Below are 18330 nucleotides of genomic sequence, written 5' to 3' on the forward strand. Positions count from 1 at the left end.
TTTTTATTTATTATTATTTTAAAACCCTTACCTTCCTTCTTGGAGTCAATACTATGTATTGGTTCCAAGACAGAACAGCAGTAAGGGCTAGGCAATGGGGGTCAAGTGACTTGCCCAGGGTCACACAGCTGGGAAGTGTCTGAGGCCAGATTTGAACCTAGGACCTCCCATCTCTAGGCCTGACTCTCAATCCTACCCAGCTGTCCCCCCACCCACCCACCCAGCCATGGTCTTTTAGATGGATCTTAAAAACCATATGCTTCATGGGATTTGTCCACGTGGGGCTTGAAGCCATAGTGACATACCCCAGCTTCTGGAGAAGATGGCCTAGCAGAGAATCCTGTTGCCCATCTATTACATTATTATTATTTTTTAAACCCTTTCTGTCTTAGTTAATAACACTAAGATGGAAAGTAAAGTCTAGGTAAACAGGGTTAAGTGACTTGCCCAAGTGACTTAGTGACCAAGTGACACAGCTAGAAAGTATCTGAGGCCAGATTTGTACCCAGATCCTTCTGACTTTATGCCTGGTATTTTACCCACTGTACTACCTAGCTGTCTCTATTACATTATTTTTAATCAAATAATAATTAGTCAATTTAATAAATTATTTAAAGAAATTTTAATCATATTTTAATCAATTAAGCAAATCAATTTAATCTATTACATTATTTTTAATTAATAGAATTAACAGTGCAATTGTATAAGGTCTGAACTATTAATGAAACCATAGTAACCAAAAAGATACCTTCACATAGAGCTGTAACAATGCCCAAAGCTATAATCCTTATGGGTCAATCACAAATATAGCTCAGGGTATTCAGGAATTTGGGAGCCAGAGGTAAGGACAAAGAAAGAACATGTATTCCAATTGAGTACCCTTGCCAATAAAAAGCCTTGATCAACTGAATGGTGAGTGTGGCTTCCTTTCTTGACAAAATAACTCAAATAAGAATGTATATATTCTGTATTTCAAAGCATTTCAAAGCAAAGTTTGTATTTCTCTCCAAACTAAAACAATATGACACACTGGAAATGTAAGAGAATCATTTGAAATTTTAAAGCAAATCTGAATGGAGGATGGCCTTTTTGCAGCAGGACAAAAATTTTTTTTCTCATAAATTTCTAAAATGTTTGGTAGGCAAGAAAACAGCAACAAACAAGGACTTTGAATTTTGTTCTTGGGGTTTCATGGAGCAAAAGTACAATCTCTTCTTTTATAAGTAGAGTAAATTTGAGTTTTATGTCAGACATGTACTAGTAGGTAATGATTTCAAAGTTTCTAAGAAATAGCTTTCTTAGTATTTATTGACCATAATTTTATATCCTCCTCTCCTACTCCTTTAAAAATTATAAGATCACTTCAGTAAAGGGGAGAAGACTGCCAATGCTTCCTGGTCCTATGAGTTTTCTCAATGACAACTTTTAAGACTAATATTAACTTACTTGTGATGAAAAATACCATCTCCTCCAGAGAAAGAACTGATGGAATCTATTCCAAACCAAAACATGCTATGTTTCACTTCTTTTTTTTGTTCAAGATCTCTTCCATAAAGTGATTACTATGGAAGAAATGTTTTTACATGATTGCACATGTACAATTTATATCAGATTATTTACTGTGTTTCAGGGAGGGAGGGAGAGAATCTAAAATTCAACAATTAAAAAAAGAATCTTTAAAATTGTATTTACATGTAATTGGGGGAAAATATTATTAAAAATAATAATGGTAAAAGAAATACTGACTTCATGAACTCCTCCAAGAAGATTCTGTGTCTACAAATGGACTATTCTGCTTCTACCATGATTTGTCATTTAAACCTTACTGAGCCTCAGTATATCCCCCTGTAAATTGATGAGGCTAGATTAGATGATTTGAGTTTTCCTAGTTCTAAATATTTGACAGAAGTTGATTTGTAGATGAAAATATAACTGAAATGTGGTAAATTCTATAGCCCTGATCTACATGTGTTGATTTTTACATTTGTTACAATAAAGGAACTTACTTCCGGTTGAATTTAACTACATCCGCATCAATGATGTCAGCCAGGGGTAGATTGAACAAACTAAATGAGGCTTGAACTACTACCCTAGAAAAAGAAATATACGGATGAAAATGGTTATTGGAATTGTAGAGGGGGTTATTTATTTATTTTTAATAACAATTCACCCAAGAGCTAGTATTTGGTTTAAAAAAGAAGAAGAAAGGAACCGTAGGAAGAGTTAGCTAACATTTTTCTGTATTATAAACAGAAGAATTCTGGGCAAATCTGCAATAAGGAAACTGCTCCTGAATAAGGGAGATCACTTAGACCACAAAGATTCAGACACAGAGGTAGCCAGCAGAAGTTGTTGGCTCAAGAACCTAGAGAACATTGTATATAGCAACAGTAATACTGCATGAAAGATTTAGCTATTCTCCATAATACAATGATCCAAGACAATTCTGAAGGATTTATGATAAAAAAAATTTTTTTTAAACCCTTACCTTCCATCTTGGAGTCAATACTGTGTATTGGCTCCAAGGCAGAAGAGTGGTAAGTAAGGGCTAGGCAATGGGGGGTCAAGTGACTTGCCCAGGATCACACAGCTGGGAAGTGTCTGAGGCCAGATTTGAACCTAGAACTTCCCATCTTTAGGCCTGGCTCTCAATCCACTGAGCTATCAGCTGCACCCTAAAGGATTTATGACAAAAAAAATCTGCCTCCAGAGAAAAAATTGATGGAGGCTGAAGACAGATTGAAGCATGCTTTTTTTCTTTTTCTTTTCTTTCTTTTTTTGTCTGTCTTTCATAATATAGCTAATATGGAGATGTTTTGCATACTGCACATGTATGATTATATGCAATTGCTTGCTGTCTCGGGAAAGGGAGGAGGGAGAGAATTTGGAACATAAATTTTTTTTTAAAAGTTAATTGTTCTGGGGGCAGCTGGGTGGCTCAGTGGATTGAAAGCCAGGCCTAGAGATGGGAGGTCCTGGGTTGAAATCTGGCCTCAGACACTTCCCAGCTCTGTGTGACCCTGGGCAAGTCATTTGACCCCCATTGCCTAGCCCTTACCACTCTTCTGCCTTGGAACCAATACACAGTATTGACTCCAAGATGGAAGGTAAGGGTTTAAAAAAAAAAGTTAATTGCTTTTATAGAGTTGGAAAAACAACAACTGAAGTCTCAAAAAAAAAGTTGTTGTCTCAGAGAGACAAAGGTGGCCCAGACACAGAGAGGTCTACACTGATGATCTTGCACCCCTAGAGGTAAGCTACTGGTGTTAGATGGGGACTTTATTCTTTTAAAAAGTTTTATTACTATTTTATTTTCACATTATGAGCATTTATAGATGAACTACCCTCCCCAACTCTGTGAAAAGTGTCTTATAACAAAATACAACAATTAAGTACTGGGCAGTGAGGTCACAAGGCCTATAGTCACAGGAAGACCTGAGTCCAAATCTGGCCATGGACCCTTAGCTATGTGACTCTGGGAAAGTCACTTCACCCTGATGACCTCAATTTCCTCATCTATAAAATGAACTGGAAATGGAACTGGCAAACCACTTCAGTATCTTTGTCATGAAAACCCCAAATGGGGTGATTAAGAGTCAAATGGGCCATAACTGAGACAACTAAACACAATATAGTGACCTCATCTGAAAGTACTGATAACATTCTATATCTATGGCATCACTCTCACCTCTATTTTTAAAAAATAACAAATTTATTTTCTCTCCCTCTCACCTACTGAAAAAAAGAGAAAACAAAATAAAATTCCTTGTAACAAATATACAGTTAAGCAAAACAAATTCCTTCATTGACTGACCTTATTTCTGTTTAGAGAAAGGCTATCTCTAAACAGCAGCTTGTCACCACTTTAAAGGCCAACTGGACAATCAATAACTGTCTTTCATTTTCCTTACCTGCCTACAAAAGGCAAAGAACCAGGGGGCTATGACCCTGAATATCTTCTAATTCGATGGACTGTTATGTCCAGCAAGAAGTGGGATTTTGACCCTATACCAAGATAAATTCAAAATGAGTTAAATGACTTAAACATAGGGAATGAAATCATGAATCAATTAGGTGAACATAGACTAGTATACCTGTCATATCTGTGGGAAAGAAAGGAATTTAAGACCAAGCAAGAGATAGAGAACATTAGAAAATGTGAAATGAATGATTTTGATTATATCAAATTAGAAAGGTTTTGTACAAAGAAACCAATGTAACCAAAATTAGAAGGAAAGTTACAAACTGGGGGAAAATATTTATAACAAAACTCTCTGACAAAGGTTTAATTTCCCAAATACATAAGAACCAAGTCAAATTTACAAAAAATCAAGCCATTCATTTCCCAATCAACAATTGGTCAGAGAACATGAATAGGCAGTTCTCAGATGAAGAAATCAAAATTATCAATGAGCATATCAAAAAGTGTGCTAAATCCCTCTTGATTAGAGAAATGCAAATTAAAACAACTCTGAGGTATCACCTCCCACCTAGCAGTTGGCTAATATGGCAGCAAAGGAAAGTAATAAATGTTGGAGGGGATGTGGCAAAATTGGGACACTAATACACCGCTAGTGGAGTTGTGAATTGGTCCAATTTGGAATTATGCTCAAAGGGTTTTAAAAGACTGCATAACCTTTGGTCCAGCCATACCACTGCTGGGTTTGTATCCCAAAGAGATAATAATAAGGAAAAAGACTTGTACAAAAATATTTATAACCAAGCTCTTTATGGTGACAAAAAATTGGAAAATGAGTGAATTGGGGAATGGCTGAACAAATTGTGGTATCTGATGGTGATGGAATACTATTGTGCTCAAAGGAATAATGAACTGTAGGAATTCCATGGGAACTGGAACAACCTTCAGGAACTGATGCAGAGCGAAAGGAGAGAACCAGAGAACATTTTACACAGAGATGGATACACTGTGGCACAATTGAACATAATAGACTTCTCTACTAGCAGCAATACAATGATCCAAGACAATTTTGAGAGACTTATGAGAAAGAAGCTATCTACATCTAGAGAAAGAACTGTGGGAGTAGAAACACAAAAGAAAAACATATGATTGACCAATGGAGTTGTGATTTAGGATGTAGACTCTAAATGATAACTCATAGTAGTAATATGGAAATAGGTTTTGAACAATGATACATGTAAAACCTATAGAGATCCATCCAGCAGTCTCTCTGGGGATCCAAGGGTCTCTCTGCCCAGATGTGACAATCTGTTTGTATAATGAAGATGAGAAACACTATGTATTCAAACCCACGTAAGCAGGCATCACACACAGTACTCTGCCATAGTGCTGTGGTTCATTTATTATATAGATTTTCAGGTACATACTTCTTTGGCACACAATCAATTTTCTACATATGTGACAGTCTACATTCTGATTGGATATTATCAAATCACCTAAACAACACTCTTGTGATGTTACTACAACAAAGAATTCTGTGATCATTTACTATGTTTCTACAATACTCTGTGATGGATATGAATAATGTGAATAAAAACCTTTGTAGGTTAGTAGCCTTTAACCTGCTGAGAGGATCATTGTGCTTTCTATCAGCTTTCACTATCAATCACAATGCTTGGGAGATGAATAACAAAACATCTTCATATCTAGGTGTAAAGTTGAAAGGTGACATAAAGCAGACCAGTTTGGGTGGGTGAGGGGGTCTTTAATTACAAGTTCTGTTTTTCTTGTGTTACTTTGAAGTGCCTAGCAATGCTGCCTGGTTTCTGTTCATCAACAAATTCATTGGAGTGTGATAACTGTAAGGAAAGATTTATTATGGTGCTCAAGCATTTGGCCAGTGTAGGGCCTTGAGGCGTATCTTGTGCTTGAGAAAGGAGGGGTTATGGGCAATAATATTTGGGCTTTGATTCTGTAATTGCAATCTTTTGGGGGTAATAATCTAGGGGGATTAAAGTGGGGCATATATATTGATCCTATAAGTATTTGCTCTCATATTATTTCTCCTGTATTAGGGAGAGATTAATAATCATAACAAGTCCATTAGTGGGAGAAGTTGGGGAGAGAAGTCACAGAAAGGGTGTTGGCGGGGGGCTCTTCATTCTCCAGGGGCTACTTTGTAGTTCCCTGGCTTCCCTGTGACCATGTCAGCCGGTGGGGGACTATTGGCCCCCCGCAAAAACCCAGTGGAACTGCTCATTGGCTCTGGGAGAGGGAAGGGAAAGAACATGAATCATGTAACCATGGAAAAATATTCATCAATTAAATAAAAATTTTTTTAAAAGAACCAGGAGAACATTATACACAGTGGCACAATCAAATGTAATAGACTTTTCTACTAGCAGCAATGCAATGATCTAGGACAATCCAGAGGAACTTATGAGAAAGAATGCTATCCACATCCAGAGAAAGAACTGTAGGAGTAAAAATGCAGAAGAAAAACAAATGATCAATCATGAGGTTTGATGGGGATATGATTGGGGTTTTGGCAGTAAAAGATTATTGCAAATCTAAATAATATGTAAATTGGTTTTGAGCAATGATATATGTTTAACCCAGTGCAATTGCTTGTCAGCTCTCCAGGAATGGGGAAGGAAGAGGGGTGGGAAAAATCATGAATCATGGCAAAATATTCTAAATAAATAAATAAAATTTAAAAAAGAGGTGGGATTTTGTCACAGACAATTTTCTGAAAACTTATAAACACTGCATTGGTGATTTCTAAAAAGGGTCAATGGGTTTTTCTCTCTTGAAGGAGAGAGGGGCAAATCTTTGCACAGAAAGCATCCATTTCTCTATCCTGACATTAAAAAAAAAATCCACTCATAGCCGATATAGCCATGGAATCACCCTTGAGAGATTCCCACAAATAATATTTTTAAATTCGTACAGCCTAGGTCGTGGTGCAGCTGGAGATTCTGGAAGAAGGAAGATGTGGTTTCACAATGTCAGGTTCCGAGGACTTCATCAAGTTATTCTCATTGGCAAGTATATGCTTTATCAGCCACCTGGAAGTTTTATTGATATTGATATTTTCCTTTGCTAATGTTTCGAACCATTTGACAAAGCTACTTTCTTTGCAGAATTGGTCCACCCTGAATCCACTGTTGAGGAGTACATTCTTCTATTGGCTGCTACTTGTTGGCTAACAGAACTGCTGACACTGGTTTGCCATTAGGTAGAGTTAATTTGACATCCAAGTCACTTTTCTACTTTGTCGCTGCCTTGAAAGTGGCTGGCCTAGAGACATCAAAGACCATAAATGCTCCCATTGCTTCTTAGTAATAGACCCTTGTAATGTTTCCAAATTTTCCTTGGCCGACGATGTCCCAGAGCTGCAAGTGCGCCACAGTTTCTGGGTCCCACTGGAGCACTTTCAATGACATCTGCCTTCAATAGTGGCCTGGCAGTGAGAGAAGTTCTGATGCACATAGTGCTTGATGATGTTGGTCTTGCCCATGCCCAAATTGTCAATTAGCAATGGCTAGTAGAGATACTCCTTGGGCTGGTTCTGCATGCTGCCTCGGCAACCTGGCCTTTGCATACTGATCACATGCCCCTCATACCCAGGAGAGACAAGGTGTGCATATGCGTGCATGTGAATAAGGAAGTCTGTGTGTGCCTGAGAGAAGTCAAGGGAGAAAGTGCTCTTCATTTTTAATAAATTAAACAAAATTGTTTTTTTTAATAATACTGATGTTATATAATTTGTTTCCTAGTCTTGCTTATTTTATTCTGTATCTGTCTTTTGATGATTCTTTTAAATTCTCTATATCTTATAACACACTAGGACTCCATGAACCACAATACATTCAGCTTTTCCTCAATTAAGGGGCATCCTCTTAGATTCTAATTTTTGCTACCTCAAAAGGGGCTGATATGTATATACATGCAGATAGATGAATACACACATATTCCATATAAGACCGTTTCCCATTTCTTTGCTCTTTGAGAGGTAGAGACCTAACAGTGGTATACTTGGTCAAAGGGCATAGTGACTTTTTATGGATAATTTCAAACTGCTTTCCAGAATGGTTATATTCAGTCACAGGTTCACCAACGGTATATCAATATGTCTGTTTCTCCAGAGCCCTCCAATATTTATCATTTTCCTTTTTTGTCATCTTTGCCATCCTAATGGGAGGGAGAGAGTAGAATCTCAGAAATGCTTTAACTTGTATTTCTCTAATTAGCAGTAATTTGGAGTATTTTTTCATATGGCTATAGGTAGCCAGGGTTTCTTCTCTTGAGAACTATACATAAGACCATTTATCAACTGGTAACTGACTTTTATTCTTAAAAATTTGAATGAGTTCCTTTTGTATGTTGGAAACAAGGCCTTTATAAGAAAAAAAATCTAAGTCAGCATTGGATTGTTGAAACAGAAAAGAGTTAATTGCAGGAAACTACAGGATCAGGGATCACAGGAAAAATCAGAAGTGAGGAACAGCAAAACAAAGAACTATGGCTTGGAGAAATTAATCCAGACCTTACTTTTTTCTGATTCTTTGAGTCATGGGAACAGTGTGTGTCTGGGCAGAGAAGGGTGCCGAGTGAACCAGAGCACAAATGATATCAGTAAGGAGGATTATATAGATAACTTTGAGAACAGAGCAAAAGATTTTCTTGAGTATTTACATGATCAGTTAAAAGTCTTTCCAGTTTTTTGTTGTGCAAATAAAATCTTTTCTATATTTAATGTCTATGTTAAGAGTGGTTTTAAGCTGAGGAAGCATAATGAAACAGACACTGATATTCTCTGGGTTTTCTGACATAGGAGTACAAACCAGAGAAATCTATGAGGCATCTACAAAACTGTGCCACAAAGAATGTTCCAGCACCAAAATTACAGAAATAAAAGTACCCAAATGCACTAACTGAATAGATACTAGGTATAATTTTCAATGGAAAACATTATAGCCCTGAGGAGATACTCTCTAAGTATAAGCACTATTTAACAGAATATGCCACAGAAACACATCTGAAACTTTTATTTTGGCATGAACAGAACAAGTAATATACTAGAAGGGGAAAATAAAATCAACTATGAAAATTAAAAGAAAAAAATTTTTTTAAGTCTAAGAAAATAAATTTTTAACAGAAGTGCCAATAATTATTAATTATAAATAAATTTAATTTTAACAACCTGTGGAAATTATTTATAATGAAAATAATGCGTAATCTCATAGACAAATAAAATAGGTAGCCAAAGATATGGTATGATTTGAAAGGAATCTAATCCAAACTTCACCATCAAAGATCAATGTGAGTTACTCATTATCCTGTCTAAGTATTATCTTTAAAATGAAAATGTCTCATTAACTCCTTAGTGTGAATTAATTTGTAAGAGAGTTAGAGGTAAAATAGATCTGAGGCAGCATAAAAATTCTAGTTTTTACTGAAAAGGAAGAGGACAATGGAAGAGAGAGGGATTAGTTTACTTCACTAATATATATATACAGCTTTGCCTAAGCATTTAGCAAGGAAAAGCCAAAAGGAAATATACAATTCAATCTCTCCTATCTTTCCAAAAATCAGCTTCTGATAGTTTGATTGAGAGGCAAACTAACCTCATATATAAATAAATACAGAAAGACTCAAGTCAAAGGACTTTTTTTCACCCTGGAAAGGGTGAATGAGAAGAACTAATGTAATTTTCACAATTTTTTCTTTCTTTATTGGCAAACGTTTATGGATTTTGGATCAGGAAGATTGTACTTACATGCTAGCTGTGAGATAAAATGCCAAAATGTAATAGTGCTCCTGTCCCAGGAGCAACATCACAGTTGCAGCTGCTCCTTCTATATAGAAGGAAAATAAAATGACCTTATAGTAACCAAACTTCTTGAGCCAGGAGTGGCTAATAAGCACAAGAAACTAAAAGAGAAAAAGAATGACATTGGGTTAGGAAAGGCCACTCATTACTCATTAACCAAAGGTTCATAATAGTCATTTGTGGTAAATGAGATAATAATTCTCATTCAATTATTATTAACTACAATTGTTAATTATATCTATTTGTATTTTAATGCTTTTTGTATTTTTATGGTTTTGTATGTTTTAAAGCAAAGTATTTTCAAATCATATTAGCTACCAAAATGTTTATCCTCAAAAAAGCAGCAATACCCTATAGTCTCTGATAACTAATATATATTTCTTCCTTTCAACAAAGACATTTCCTGACCATTTCGTTCTTCATTTTTCTTTATGAAAAAAAAAAAAAACAACCTTCAAGGAGACTTGTTATTTTACATATAAACTAAAGCACTTTATTAATAGCATGAGTCTTTATTTGGGATCTACTTACTCTTATTTTATATACAGTTCTAAAAAGCTTGGTTATCTGCAAGGTCAAAGGACATTAGAACTAACAAGGAGGTGCTCTAGTTAGGTGCTTTAAATTAATATATAGCACATGTATATCATCTATACCACATATGTACAAATATGTTAACAGGTATACGATATACAACACACACCTATAACCATACATGTATGCTATATACATGCAATGTGTATGTACATACCCACAACACACATGTACTATACCATGACATGCAAAAATACAGAACATGCCTATGTTCTGTATTTATAGCATGTAAGGTACAAACCACATGTTTAATATATGTACATGCATGTAAGTGTGTAATGTGTATATAAATTGTATAAATGGAGATTTTGAACCCTAGACTTCAATCCCCAAAAGTCCTTGGTATTTCCCAGAATTCCCTATAATCTCACCTGAGTCTCCACTTGGGCAAGGTCACAATTAGTATTTAACTGGCAGTAATGCCTCCCAAGCTCTCTCTGCCATTGCAATGATGTAGGAAGTATAGTGGTAAGCTAAGCTAAGCGTGGGGATTTGGAATGGGCTAATCAGTCATGGGCACGTGGTTTTTATTTGTATCTTCTTTATTCCTTGATTTCTAATAATCCTATAAACCTCATAAAATATAATAATTTTATTAGTAGAGATATAATTTAAAATTTTACAAAATATATTAACACACAGCATGTATATACAAGCATATAGCAAGTGTATCTTATACACATACAACATGTATGTAAATACATAACATACATATACTGTACACACAAGGACTGAGAAGTGAAAGCTAACAGTTTAATGGCAAAGAGGTATGCTTTTTAAAACAAATAAACTCAAACATCTGAGGCCATTTAGGCACAGGCAACTAGTCACACTTCAACAGATTACATTGGGGGTAATGTTCCTAATGATGACTTTGAGTCATCAAGAGAAGGTTATATTATGCCAAGAGATATTTTCATTAGATTTCAAATTTGAAGGAAAAAATTGAAGAGTCCTTTGAGATAATCTAGGCTAGCTCTATCATTGTACAGATGAGGGAATTAGACATAAAGTAGTTAAATGATATTCAATTTAACCAAGTGGAAAAGTCCATTATATGCCTAAGAAATACTTGCATCCAAAATTGTTGCTAAAATAAGTTTTTTATATTTAAAGGGGATAAATTCTCAGCTACAGGAAAACCTTAAAAATTCTTGATGGATGAGATTTTATTTGGTGTTACTATCATAGAAAACTTTGTTATGAAACTAGAATAATATTCATGTTATCTGTGTCACAACAAATTTTTACCTGTATGTAGCTTATACAGACAAACAAGCTTTATCAGTACAGATTTTTTTCCCTAGCTTCTTTAAAAAAATTATTGAGTTCTCCTTACCCTGAAAACTGGACCAAGATTCCTTGGGCAAAAACCTCTTTTAACTAAGGATATACTTAGGAATCTTAAATGCTTAAGTGTAGCAATCAGGACCTATATCAAGGAAATTGCTTAGTTACTTCTATATGTTTGTCAAAACTTCAGAGAAAACTCTAGGGAAGTTTCCATGTCAAACATTAAGCCAAGATTACTGGACCATCACATTAAAAACCTAATGTTATTGCTAATTTACCTCTCTTTTATTCAATCAGTTATCGTGCCTTGCTAATTCTTCTTCTATAATTTCTTTTACATTTATTCCCTCTGGTCTATTCCCAATGTTATAATTATAGTATAGACACTTATTTTAAACTACCTGGTCTAATGCAATAATGCAATAAGTTTTTAGGCCTTCTGGCCTTCACTCAGATTCTTCTGCCATTGTGAATGTGTTTTTATCACCTTTAATATATTAAGTTCCATACAATTTTACCTAAATGTTTATCTTAGCTTATTTAGCAGGTACTTTTAATGCTTGATGACTTTGAGATGAAATATCTGACATCTAAAGTCCCTTGCAGATTTCAATCTATGACCTTCTAATCACATCTTGTTTTGTACTCATTGGGTTTCCCCAATCTTTTCCCATCTTCCCCTGCCTCCCCCTTTTCCTCATAGTAATTTTCCCTTTTTTCTAATATCTGTTCCAAAATTGACTATATATAATAAATCTATGTAAACATAAATTTTTCTCAAATTAACACAATTAGGCCTCATAATTTCTTTAGTAATGTGATGGCTAACAGTCATCACATACAATAATAATCTACATATCAGTAATTATGGCAAACCAAATATATTCTTGTTGTAATTGTAAAAGCAAGATTAAATCTGTTCAATTAAGTGAATAAAAATTGTGTTTTGTTTCAATAGTGACAAGTCAATATTAAACTGTCCCAGACACCTAAGACACATAGTCTGACTTCACCTCTGACTTTTAAAGTCCTTAGTTTCCTTCAAGGCTTAACTCAGATGCCATTTCCCACTATAAGTCTTTTCTTATTTCCCCAGTGTTCTCCCCCTCCTTAAATATTTTTCAAGGAAAAATCTATAATGGCTATTCTCCTCAGACCTCACATAGCATTTTGTTTTGTAACTAATTCATTTATTATGAATTATGAAATCATGAAACACTGAATATTATAGCTATGTATTTACATCCTAATCTCTTCTAAATAGCATGGAACAATGGAACGAGCTCTGGATTTGGAGTAAGCAAACTTGGGTTCGAATCCTGGATGCCATCATTCTTGTGTAGCTGTGCACAAGTATAACTTGTTATTTTCTCTAAACCTGCTTCCTCATCTATAAAACAAGGGAACCAAACTAGATGATTTATTTTCTTTAATCCCTTCTAGGTTTATATCTAGATGCCAAGACAACAAGTTCTGGGAGAGTGGGGTCTCATCTAAACTTTAGATCTCCTTGCCTGCCTAACTCCTATTGCCTGGGATGGGGAAAGGGTATATGACTGAAAACTCTCACATACAGAAACCTCTAGGAATAAAGGGAACAAAGGAGATTAATTTTTACAGGGAAAGGCAACATTACCACTAAGACTTGAGCAATACCTAATAACTGATTAATATTATATATAACATGACCTGGTAAAAAGTAGTTCTTTGTTTCAGATTACCCCATCCTACAACAAAAAATAAGGAGCTCTCTGAAGATTCTCTGATTCTTCATAATGCCAACATGGTTTGGTGCTTCTTCACCTGCCTGCCCCAAATATGGGAGAGGGTAACCATAGACCATATATATGGATGCATGAAGGAACAAGTCTCTGTGTATGTCTGTGTATGTTCTCCGTATACCAGCATCAATTATGCTTCATACTTAAAAGACTCATATTAGTTTGTATAACAATTACAAGCATCAGATATTGACTTGCATTTGTTTTATTTCCTCCTTTCTCTCGTCTCTTTACAATGGGCAATGCTGATTTTATAGCCAGCAAAGAGTTAAGTCTTTTTTCATCCCTGTAGGAAAGATTAAAAACATTATTACATACCTGTGGACAAATAAACCCTGCCCCATACATGATGCTCCTCATGGAAGAAGAAAAAGCATCTTTGGGAATGAGGTTATCAGCAAAGATCATCATGAAGTTGTTGAAGATGGTTAAATGGAAAACTTGGAAAAAATTCATTGACAAGAAAAGCAGAAAATTTTTCTGGGTTAAGATTTGTTTGGTCAATAAGATAACTGAGGACCAAGAGAACTCTGATTCACTTTCTGAGTCAGTGCTTTCTCCAGGACTTCTTTTAAGTTCATAGTGACTCATACTGTAAATGCCAGTATAAAAAAGGCAGGCAGTAGCAAGAACAGCAATGACAATGGAAAAAGCCTGGAAATAAGGTAAATTTTCCATGTTATCAGAGATAAGGCCACAGAAAAGTATGCTGGTAGATCCCACTAGAGAGGCCACTTGGTTATATTTGATAAGCTGAAGTCGACTCTCATGTCGAGTGGAAATCTCTGCAAACAGCGCACACTGGGCTAGTTGTACAAAAGTCAGCATGCCATCAAATGCACATAGGGACACCACAAGGTGGAGCCCGCTGAGCCAGTCACCTTCGTGGTATTGTTTCCAAGGGAACCAAGGAAGGAGGAAAGCCAGTGCATAGAAAGGGGCACCATACAAGATAGCAGTCTGACGTCCAGAACAATAAGATGCCTTGGAGTTGTCTTGAATGTATCCAAAAAGAGGGTCATTAAAAGTGTTCCAAATCATAAAAATTATCTGGAAGAGAAAAAAAGAGGACATATAAGATTGTTCAATCAATGTAGAATAAAGCTAAAAGTAGCCCCCCCGAATTTTTTATTTATAATTATTTATTATTTGGACCATGTCTCAGTAGCACAGAGGATATACCCTGGAATATAGATAGCTGGCTCACTGGAATATTACCTAGAGTACAAAGAGTCTTGGATATCTTGCTTATTTCTCAGTAAGGTAAAAACTTTTTTCTAGCAATTACCTCTGTGATTTGGGCCAGCTAGGTGGTGCAGCAGACAGAGTGTTGGGCCTGGTCAGGAAGACCCAAGTTCAAATTTGACCTCAGACATTTACTAGGCTGGGTGACCCTGAGTAAGTTGCAATCCTGCTTGCCTCAGTTACTTCAACTGTAAAAAAAGAGCTAGAGAGGGAAATGGCAAACCATTCCAGTATGTTTGCCAAGAAAATCCCAAAAAGTCATGAAGAGTCAGCTATGACTGAAAATGACTAAAACAACATTTCTATCCAGGCTCTGGGAAAGAATGAACTCCAAAAGGCACGCTAGTAGAAAGATGACTCAATCAAAACCCAAAAGATCGGTGCTCTAATCCCAGATCTGACATTAGGCATGTGACCTTGGATGAGAAACAGAACTTTTTCACTTGGTTTCCTCGTCTGTAACAGGGACAGACTAGGTCGGATGATCCCTAAGGTTTCTATAACTCTGCAATTCCAATAATCAAGGTTAACTCTAAAACTGATCAAACCAGCAGGGGGCATGCATGTTAAAACTGTAAGATATGTTTTAGATTCATATTGATATCAGGCATTAACAACAAAGTGGCTTGCTCTTGTATAACTCCACCAGGAAAATTAAGATACCAATCTTCACTTCCTACAAACAAATAGATGCTATCATCAGAAATGAAGGGGGGAAGCTGGGTGGCTCAGTGGATAGCGAGTTGGGCCTCGAGATAGGCAGTCCTGGGTTCAAATCTGACCTCAGACACTTCCTAGCTGTGTGACCCTGGGCAAGTCACTTAATCCCCATGGCTTAGCCCTTATAGTTCTTCTGCCTTGGAACCAATAAACAGTATTGATTCTAATATAGAAGGTAAGGGTTTAAAAAAAATAAATGAATACAAAATACTTGTGGTAATTTCTGCCATTCTAAATTTTAAGGGTCTTTGGTTATATTCTTTATTAATCTTCTGATGACTATCCAATAGCTAGTAAAAGTTTCAACATAGTTTATAAATATAAGTATATATGAATAATATAAACATATATAAGAAACACTAAAAAGAGAAATCAGTATGTTAATATTTGCTTATTTTTCCTTATGTAATAACACCTTAATTATCTAGCCTTATCAGAAAATGAACTTTACATAAGTGATATTCTACTATGTGTCAAAAATTTTCATTTTATCTAACTTTTTTTTAAAAAACCTTTACCTTCTGTCTTATGTGAAAGAGGAATTGGGAAAGGCATGGAGCGAGACAAGAAGCAGTGGCTGAGTCGATCAAACCAAGGTTCCATTTGGAATGTTACCAGGAAACTGTTGAAGGCAAAAGCCAACTGTGGCTGGACTCTGATTACCTGCCTTCTGCTGGTTGTCATATTCCAGGGAAGGAGGAGCTGATTTATCTCCTGGACTTGGATATCTCTCTGACTTGCTCTGTTGGTGATAGTGACTGAGAGCCAGACCGTTCAATCATTTCCCTCAATATCCTCCAACCTGTAGTATAGGGAGATCCCCAACCCTCGTTCCTCCATTCTCTATCCTTTCCTGTCTTCCCTAAATAAACCCTTACTTAAGATAAAGAAGAGAAAAGTATTTTCATTTGAGACACCATCAACTCACCCGGAGTGATTTAGTAGGAAGCAGAAGACAAGGGGGCGGGAAGCTGAAGAAGCTGAAGAGGGAGGCTGGGAGAGGGGGAGGAAGGGAGATAGAGTGTGAGGAAGGGAAAGACGGAGGAAATAAGATAACTGCCTGATCTATTCGTTATCATTAACCATCAAATATACCCTCTCATTATTATCTGTTACAATTTGGCACCCAGACTGACTGAACTTTACAATCCCTGAAACAACAGAAAAATGTTTAAACAAGTGCTCTGTGGGGTAACTGTGCTGGCAGCCATTATGGGCTATTGGATCTATAACATCCTCTACAGTAAAATGACCACTATAAGAGTAGATTCGGTGGAATACCTTGGCAGCACTACTATGTTCATACTCCAGTTGCCATTCCCCTGGCAGATGAAGACTCAGGTTTATATCATTTCCGTGGCTGCTATACAGACACTGACCTATCTGAAGAACATCTATAGATTTGTGATTCCCAAACAGACAGCAAAGATAATTCCTCTTTCACACTTAGCATCAATGCTGTGCATTGTTTCCAAGGCAGAAAAGCGGTAAGGGCTAGGCAATGGGAATTAAGTGACTTGCCCAGGGTCACCCAGCTCCAAAATGTCTGAGATCATATTTGAACTCAGGACTTCCCATCTCCAGGCCTGGTTCTCAATCCACTGATATTTTGTCCATTTTTAATGAAAACCCACTGTGTATTTCTATTCTACTTAAAAGATTTTTGGGGTTCCAATGTCTCATTGTCATAGGAAACTTTCAGTGAGAAAATTCTCCAAAATAATTATGAACAACAAGTGCTTGGAACTAATTGCCTATGGCATCTTAAATGTAAGGGACTTGAGGGTCACAGAGCTACTATTTTCCAGATGCGGAACTTGAACTCAGGTCCAACTCTCTAAATCACTATACCAGGCTGCCTGTCAAACCATATATATTGAACATAATTCAACCTTTTCTTGACTATTAAATATCATTATCATAGATCTGTTATTACTATACAGGGTAATAATATAGTTCTATGTAATGTTGTTTTTTTCTCCCTTCTCCCTTGGGTCAGGTTGCCAGTCGATCCATCCCTTGCAGGAAAGCTATAGAATCAAGCTTTTTTTGTTTTTAAACCCTTACCTTCTGCCTTAGTTCTAAGGCAGAATACTGGTAGTAAGGGAAGGGCAATTGTGGTTAAGTGATTTGTCCAGGGTTCCACAGCTAGGAAGTGTCTAATCCGGATTTGAACCCAGGTCCTCTTGACTCCAGACCTGTCACTCTATCCACTCTGTGCCCTGAATCTTTTTTATTTTTTTTAAGTTTATATTAAGTAAGAGTCAACAAAGTTCTAAGTCAAGGGTTCTTAACCTCTTTTGAGTCATGGATTCCTTTCAGAGTCTGGTAAAACCCCTTTCTCAGGAGAATGTTTCTAAACTGATAAAATAAAATATACAAGATTATAATGGAAACCAATTACAGTAAAATAGTTTTAAAATTTTTTTAAAAATTAATGGGATCTAGGTTAATAACTTTTGGTCTTATGATTTATTAAAAGAATGAAATTCTTAGTTAAGAGTACAAAGACTTTGTAAGAGCCATTTCCATTGGTGGGAGACCTTTTTTTCTTATTTATGGTTGCAATCAATATATTATGAGTGAGATGAAATTTCTAGATGACTTACTGGTAGACAGATGAGTTGTTATCATTTGTAAGTGTGTGTGTGTGTGTGTGTGTGTGTGTGTGTGTGTGTGTGTATGTGTTTATACCAACTGGATTCAACTTCCTGTTTAAAGTATAATAAACATTAGCTATTCATTTGATAAACATTTTTATTCATCCTACATGAGTAATTCGTTTTTTAAAAGACTGCATTATACTAGTAGTTAAGAAATTAACATTTGATAATTTGATGATTTCATAGCTAAAAGATGCCAAAATGCTTTCTTTAATGTATACACAAACTCCTACAGTTTCAGGGATGTGTCCCATTACTTATTTCATTGCTATGGAGGAG

At 36.0% G+C, this 18330-nt stretch overlaps 1 protein-coding gene across 6 annotated transcripts in view; it reads right to left on the reverse strand.

Annotated features, from left to right (window-relative positions):
* LOC100026848 (transmembrane protein 180) overlaps positions 1-18330 on the reverse strand; it is a 51740-nt gene that overhangs the window by 18198 nt on the left and 15212 nt on the right. For 4 of the 6 annotated variants that reach the window (XM_007498244.3, XM_007498248.3, XM_007498245.3 and 1 more), the window contains 3 exons: positions 13742-14473; positions 9702-9856; positions 2007-2090 (listed from right to left, as the gene is read on the reverse strand). In XM_007498244.3, coding sequence (XP_007498306.1) covers positions 2007-2090; positions 9702-9856; positions 13742-14473 — 971 coding nt within the window. Of the gene's footprint in view, positions 1-2006; positions 2091-9701; positions 9857-13741; positions 14474-15906; positions 18286-18330 lie in introns of those variants that run through there. The other 2 variants (XM_056806535.1, XM_056806536.1) reach the window with 2 other exon arrangements.

Source organism: Monodelphis domestica, chromosome 7, assembly GCF_027887165.1.
Source record: "Monodelphis domestica isolate mMonDom1 chromosome 7, mMonDom1.pri, whole genome shotgun sequence".
NCBI classification, from domain to species: domain Eukaryota; kingdom Metazoa; phylum Chordata; class Mammalia; order Didelphimorphia; family Didelphidae; genus Monodelphis; species Monodelphis domestica.